At 45.6% G+C, this 7,297-nt stretch overlaps 1 protein-coding gene across 3 annotated transcripts; it reads right to left on the bottom strand.

The window, feature by feature from the left end:
- Positions 1–826: 826 nt before the first annotated feature.
- LOC123150221 (putative pentatricopeptide repeat-containing protein At5g08310, mitochondrial) lies at positions 827–6,817 on the bottom strand. 3 transcript variants are annotated; one of them, XM_044570055.1, is made up of 4 exons: positions 4,108–6,817; positions 3,758–4,003; positions 1,475–1,645; positions 831–1,388 (listed from the first exon to the last, which is right to left on the bottom strand). In XM_044570055.1, exon 1 carries the CDS (start codon positions 6,690–6,692, stop codon positions 4,197–4,199), a length of 2,496 nt encoding a protein of 831 aa, XP_044425990.1. In that variant the 5' UTR covers positions 6,693–6,817; the 3' UTR covers positions 831–1,388; positions 1,475–1,645; positions 3,758–4,003; positions 4,108–4,196. The 3 variants fall into 3 exon arrangements, with proteins under 3 accessions (XP_044425991.1, XP_044425990.1, XP_044425989.1); XM_044570056.1 differs by having other exon boundaries at positions 827–1,645; positions 3,758–3,932; XM_044570054.1 differs by having other exon boundaries at positions 833–1,645.
- Between the last annotated feature and the right edge of the window lie 480 nt (positions 6,818–7,297).

Below are 7,297 nucleotides of genomic sequence, written 5' to 3' on the forward strand. Positions count from 1 at the left end.
AATGCGGTCAGTTTACGGCTCGCTCCACTTACGGAGCACTCATGGCTGCAAAAAGACAAACAAATGATGCATCAAACTCAGGTAACAGTAATTACTGGAAGAAACTTTTGTTACTGGTGGAGAGTAATAAAAGGTTTATGGTGCCTTGCCGGTCAGTTCTTTCTGAAGGAGACACATTGAAAGAATAGGCTGCTGTGAAGCATGTGGAGCGGAAGAAACTATTGACACTGTCTTAAAATCTGGTTCTTTATTTGACACTAGAAAAGTTTTTCTTCCCTATTTGACACTAGTCCTAAATTTTATTCCCTATACGACACTTCCGTCCATTTTAAGCCTAAATAACACCTGAAAAGACGATTTTGCCCTTCATGCGATATGTGTGCGCGCACGTGTGTGCTGTTGCATGTGTGGGTGCACGCGCACATGTGTGCTGCTGCTGCATGTGTGTGTGTGCATGTGTGCTGCTGTGTGTGTGTTTGCTACTGCGTGTGTACGTGCGCGCGCGTGTGTGTGCGCTGTTGCGTGCCTATGCATGTGCTGCCTGCGTGTGTGTGTATGTGTGTGTGTGCTGCGTGCGTGTTGCTGTGTGTGTGTGCGTGCATGTATGTTGCTGCGTGTGTGCGTGTGTGTGTGCACGTGCGTGTTGTTGCGTGTGTGTTGGTGCATGTGTATGTGTTGTTGCGTGTGTGCTCCTGCCCTCGCACTGATGCTGTGTGTGTGCGCTATTGCCCCCCACACACATACCACATGAGGGGCAAAAGAGTCTTTCGGGTGTCATTTAGGCTCAAAATGGACAGAAATGTCATATAAGGAATAAAATTTAGAACTTGTGTCAAATAGGAAAGAAAATTTTTTCCATTGTCAAATAAGAAAGCAGATTTTAAGATAGTGTTAAATAAGAAATTTTCTCTAAGAATTACACCCTATCACTTTTTTTTAACGGGGTATTGCCCCTTTCCATTACTTTCATAACGGAAATACAGAATTCTCCGAACAGAAATCAGCAAAGAAACTACAAAGCAGAGGAAGCGGGGCGGGGCAGATAGCAGGAAACCGCTATAGATAGTTCGCCATCGAACCACCCACCACCGGGCAAAAACCTGCTACCACCAAACCAACACAAGTTCTAACAGAGATGCATCTATTGCCAACATCGGAAGAGCAATCCAAAAGACAGAAAACACCAGGTACAATTCTACAGCCACTTAAATAAACGACCACAGGAGTCCCCAGTTTCGGATTACTCCAAGCACTCGGCCTCCAGGAATACAAGATGTTCTCGCCCCCTGCAGAAGCCGAGCTCATGAGAGACGCAGGAGTGGTAGCCTCGTTCATCAATGTCTCGACTTCGGCCCTGAAGACGCCTTGCTCCCCGCTTTTGAGTAAACCTGCCCAGTTCCCAGTATAAGAGAAATGTACAGATTATGAACACAACTTCCATAGGGGATTGCATCTTATGCTTCTCAAAGGTGACCTTATTGCACACATTCCATATTCCCCAGCAAACAGCTGCAATACACACATATAGAATTTGGTCCTGTCCGGCAAGAAAGCATACAGCCATGTCGAGCTTTGCCACAAATTCCTAGGACAATACAAGGTGCCCAGAATCCTGCGAATAGTTCCCCAGGCGGACTTAGCCACACTACATGAGAAAAAACAAGTGCTTAGCAGCTTCAACATCACCACAAAAAGAACATAAAGGATTTTCAGGCCAGTTTCTCTTGCACAAATTATCACGTGTCAGAATAGAGTTCTAAAATAACTGCCACATAAAGACCTTAATCCTTAGCGGGATGTGTGCTCTCCAAATCTATTGATTATTAGCCCCAGCAAGCCCATTCTCCAACCACTTATAAACAGATACGGTTGAAAACAGCTTGTTCTTAGTATGAGCCCAACTCACTTCATCAGGAAATATCATTCAACACCATAGACTGGGCATTTTTTTAAATCTCCTCCCAATGTGAGAGACTTTCATCATAAAGCCTTCTAAAGGATAAAGCCAGCCCAGAGTTTAAAGCATCAGCCACAGTACAATCCTGCCGTTGACAAATGTCAAACAAACCAGGATATTGAGCTTCCGAAGTACCCCCAATCATATGAATTTCTCTTAGATTTAAAGTATGAATAATCGAATTAAAAATATCAGATGATCGAGGGAGTGACATATGTTTATTCTTTTCCCCACAATGTCTCAAAACATTAAGTCACAACATGAGGTACAGCAATACTATTGCAAAATTCAGACATCTCAGAAAGAAATTCCAACTTATGCTCATCATGAGCAGCTCCATACACAACTAACACAGCCAACTCCAAATTCAAAGTTTTATGCTTCACACTAAGCTGCATAATATAAAACCCTCTCCTATCAGAAATAGTATCCCAGGTTTCCATCTTAATACCACAAAGAATACCCCGAGACTTCCCAACAGAAGCAATGCAGTGCCAATCAAAACAAAAAATCCAGGATCAATTTTTCTAAAAAAGCATCATTATTTCCTCTTTGTAGTCTCTTAAATTCCCAGGACATCCAGGGGATGAGCATGACTATGTCTTTGATGTAGGAAGACATGCTTTTCTTTCCCACACCCCTACAATTCCAAAATAATACTCTCATTGTTTTTATATCTATCAGGGGGGGGGGGGGGCTTACTCTACCAGATCAACTAGGGGGCAAAGTAGAACTTTGCTGACTTCTAGTACAAGGTATAGAAGAGGAGGTAAGAGACGAAATAGTGACATTTCCCTTAGCAGGAGACATTTTCTTTATTACTAGAAACTACAGTAAATGTCTCCTACTCTTCCACTACAGTATCATGCCCGTTTGATAACAAAGTATTTTCTAAGTATTCTAGGAATAGTGCAGTTTTTTTAGTTATCACAATTACCGTGAGTTGTTTGGTTACCTAAAAAACTGCAATATTAATACCACAGTATCTTTAATACAGTACCATGGTATTTTCTCTGTCTAAAAAAAAGAGGGTCCGACCTCTTTTTTTTTTTAAACTAGCAACCGAAAAAGACAAATCCACGCACGGCTCAAGGTCGTTGTTCTTACTTAACCGGTTCTGATGGCGCCCAATTTATTAGGATCTTCAGCTCGGTGATTTGGCTATCTGTTAGGATCTTCACCGTGACTTGACTCAACGAAACATCCAAGAGTTAACTCACTGTGATTTGACTCAACGAAACATCCAAGAGTTAGGCTGGTTCCTAGTCCAGTACGCGATTAAAAATCGGCATGGTAAGCTGGACGCAGAAGTAGCGACTCCGTTGGTGAACTAGTCACAACTACCGTTTGCATGCAACGGCGGCTGGCTTAAAAAACACGCGTGTTTGCTACAGCTAACAGCTAGCCGGCATTTTTTACATCGATGCGCACCATGCTAGTCAAATAAGTCCTCTGTATTATTGATACTTCAAAATATGTTGATATGTAAAAACCGTGGTATCCTATAACCACATGCTAAAATACTGTAGTTTTTCAATACTTCGGTTTTGACAATATTTTGTTGCCAAACACAGCTAGACACAGGGCACAGGGGGGCGACATTTCCATTCGAGTCATGAATATCTAAACAGTGTTCATTTTTCTTACTAATTTGTTCCCTGGATAATTCCAATTCCTTAAGAACATCAATAAAATCAAAATTATCCAGGGGTATATCAACACGCATCATTGATGCTCTAAACATAATCTCCTTATTGGGTAGTACAGAAAAGGAATTGCTGTAATTGAATGCAGGATTACCTTCCATATTTCTCTTAGCAAATTCGGAGCCTTCACATACACCATATCACATTTAGTTCTACAATTACATACGGTATTTGACTCAAGACTTGAAGTCTTGGATACGGCTGGAGCCTATAAAGGATATTTAAACCAGAAGGTGTCCATCCAATTCAGAAGCAACCATGAGGAACACCTATTGAGAACTCCACAAATTTAGTTCCATTGATCTTAAGCCCCAAGCTGCCAACAATTAACATACAGGACCTACGATAGATGATAAACATCATGTCGTAATTTGACAAGAGAAATATTATTGTACTACAAAGAGGGAAGTAACCACTGAGAAGCGTTTTCCAGATCAAAGATACCTTGAGAAAGTAGTTGCACGCAGTAGGAACAATCTGCTAGCAGCAGGAAAGGGCTTCCTGGTTAGAGCCCTTGAGGTGAGCAACAAATGTCAGTTTCCATCTTTCTTGCCCATAGTTTGAGCCCTTGAAATTAAACCTTTCTCTACAAGTATACTTATCTCTGGAGAAGTTCTTCCATCTTTAGACAACACTTCAACTGCTTTATTTATTAATCCTACCATTTTCAAATCATCACCCTGTGTCATGTCCCTTTGAAGAACCTCTTTCAAAAGTTCACATCCTTTAGTTGTATTCCCATTTGATATCAAAGCATTTATAAAATATAAGCAGGAAAAGGTATCTAACACAAAACCTTTCGTCATCATCTCCTCATAGTAGGTCAGTGCAGTCTCTACTCGACCACACTTGCACAATCCATTTAGAAAAGCAGTATACGCTATCTTATTTGGAGCACAATTTTTATCACTCATTTTGTGCCACAAAACAATGGCTTCGTCAGGTCTTCCAGCACCGCAGAGTCCATCTATCAAGCTTGTATATGTAACTATTGTTGGCGACTTCTCTTCATCAACCATTTTATTTAAGCAATCAACCGCTTTTTCAATATTGCCAGACTTGCACCAAACATCGATCATAAGGTTGTAGGTAACAACAGACGGAAACAGACCCTTCTCCAACATCTCTTCCATAATTTCTTGCGCCTCATTTAATTTACCTGATAGACGGAACCCATTTATCAAGATATTATGTGCTACCACATCAGGAAGATAAGATTTGGCAGAAATGTCACGGAAGAGTCCTAACGCATTGTCCACCTCACCGGTTTTACACAGTCCATTCATGGCTGCGGAGTATGTCACGATATCAGGAAGAAAACCCATTTTGAGCATTTCTTCTAGAAAGCCAAGAGCTTCTGTTATCCTGCCACTAAAGCAAAGCTGTTGCACCATTTCTGTGCAATTCTTTATCCATGGTCTATGTCCATTGGTGCACATCTCCCTCAGTAAATCAGAAGCACCATTTGGATCTTTTCTCCTGCAAATGCCATAAAATAATGAATTATATGTGAACTCCGTGGGAATCACACCAAGATCCTTCATTTGGTTAAACAATTTGTATCCTTCATCTAACCTATCTGCATTGCACAACTCATAGATCAAATCATTAAACATCAATAGCTTTCCCTTGCTGCCAAAGCCAACCATATCCTTCACGAGAGCTAAGGCATCATCCAGCTTCTTAACCTTACAAAGGCCGCACACAACAATGTTGAAGGAATCAGAGTTTGGCTTCACATCCTGCACGGTATCAAACACATTTGCACCAACAGTCAAACCATCACTAATCCCCTGAACACCACGTACCCTTGAGGCGAGCAACTGATAAGCTGCTTCTACCTGCCCGTGGTTAACAAGCCCTTGTAGAACCACATTGTACAGTGCGGTAACATCACTGGGTTTTAACTTCCCGGCATTTTCATTGATAAACGGGCTAACAGTGGCTATATCTCCTTCATGAATGAAAGCCTCAATCATATTCTTGAGTAAACGGACATCAGGAACAACCTCACTGCTCTTCATTACCTCAAATATTTTCAGCGCTTTTCCTATTTGCTTCTGCCTGCAGAGACCCTCAATTAACACACCGTACATTGGCAAATCAGCAACATAACCATAAGCAGACATCTTGTCAAACATCTCAATGGCTTTGTCGATCCTGCGCTGTTTTGCAAACCCATGGACCAGCACACTAAGTGTCTTCTCACTCGGCCTCATCGCCAACACTTCCATCCTCCCCACGAGCTCAACCGCCCCGTCCACCTTCCCCCACTTGCTGAACGCCACCGCCAGCATCGTCAGCACATGCTCGTCCACCCAACCATGCTGGCTCATCCTCTGGAACACGTCGTTGGCGTCATCTGGGCGGCCTGCATTGCAGTAGCACTTCAGGAGCGAGGTGAGGGTGTACTTATCGACACTTCCATCGCCGCATGCCACCATCATCTCCCGGAGCCTCGCCTCCGCGTCGTCTGCGCGGCCGGCCTTAGCCAGCGCGTCAAGAAGGCAGTTGAAGGTGTACGAGTTGGGAGTGCAGCTAAGGCGCGCCCTCGCGCTGTCAAAGACGAGGGCGGCGGTGTCAGGAAGCCCGGCGTCGCCGAGGCAGCGGAGGAGGAACCCCAGCGCGCCGGGCGTCATGGGGCAGCCCGCGGCGAGCGCGTCGGCGGCAAGGCGGTCGAGGTGGGCGGGCTGGCGGCGCCGCAGGAGCGAGGCCATGGCGTTGAACGAGTAGCAGGAGTGGCGGAAGCCCGGCTGCTCGTCGGCCCAGCGGAAGAAGTCGAGCGCGTGGCGCCAGGAGGGGAGCCGCGCGATGACGGATTCCACGGCGGGCGCGGTGAGGTGGGCGGCCAGGCGGCGGAGGCGCTCCCCGTCGCGGGAGGCGCGCGGGCGGGAGAATTCGTCGAGCAGGTGGTGGGCGAGGTAGGACGGGGAGGCGGGCGCGGTCTCCGCTGCCTGTGGGAGAACAGTAGTGAAGGACTTGAAGGAGAAGGAAGGCGAGGACGCGCCGGCGAGGCGGCGGAGAGCCATCGAGACGGCCGGACTTTACGCAGCCGAGTGGAGGCGGAAGGCGGACACTACGCTGTCGGCAAGCGGCAACGAACGGTGGACTCTCGAGTTTTTCTCTTTCCTTTTTTTTTTGGTCGCTTGAAGATGGGACTCGCGAACGGTGGTTAGAGTAACTCTCTGGGGTCGCCAGGCCGCGTTTTTCCCGCGGATTCACTGGACACTCCAAAAAACCGGCCCGACCAGGTCCGCTAAAAACGGCCCGGCCCATAAAACGTTTACAGGAGACCCGTAAACCGCCCGCGAATTCGCGATATATACCGGCGCCTGATCGTGTTTTAGGGTTCCCGTCCTCTTTCTCTTATCCTCCTCCGCCGCATTTCACCTTCTCCGATGACAAATCGCTCTCCCTCCAGCGTAGTTTTTCGACGAGCATAGCCACCGAAATCATATGCGTGACATTCATTTCTAGGGTGTTTTTTATGGTGAGGTCCCTTGTCCGTCGCGTCCAATTCCTCTTGTGGCTCCTACTCCGTCGATACTACTGGTTCTTGCTGTGGATGCTAATCGGGTTGCGAAGGATGCAGCTAAGCTTGCTGATGAGACTGTCGTTCGTGCTTATGATGAGC

The sequence above is a fragment of the Triticum aestivum genome, chromosome 7A, assembly GCF_018294505.1.
Source record: "Triticum aestivum cultivar Chinese Spring chromosome 7A, IWGSC CS RefSeq v2.1, whole genome shotgun sequence".
Lineage (NCBI taxonomy): Eukaryota > Viridiplantae > Streptophyta > Magnoliopsida > Poales > Poaceae > Triticum > Triticum aestivum.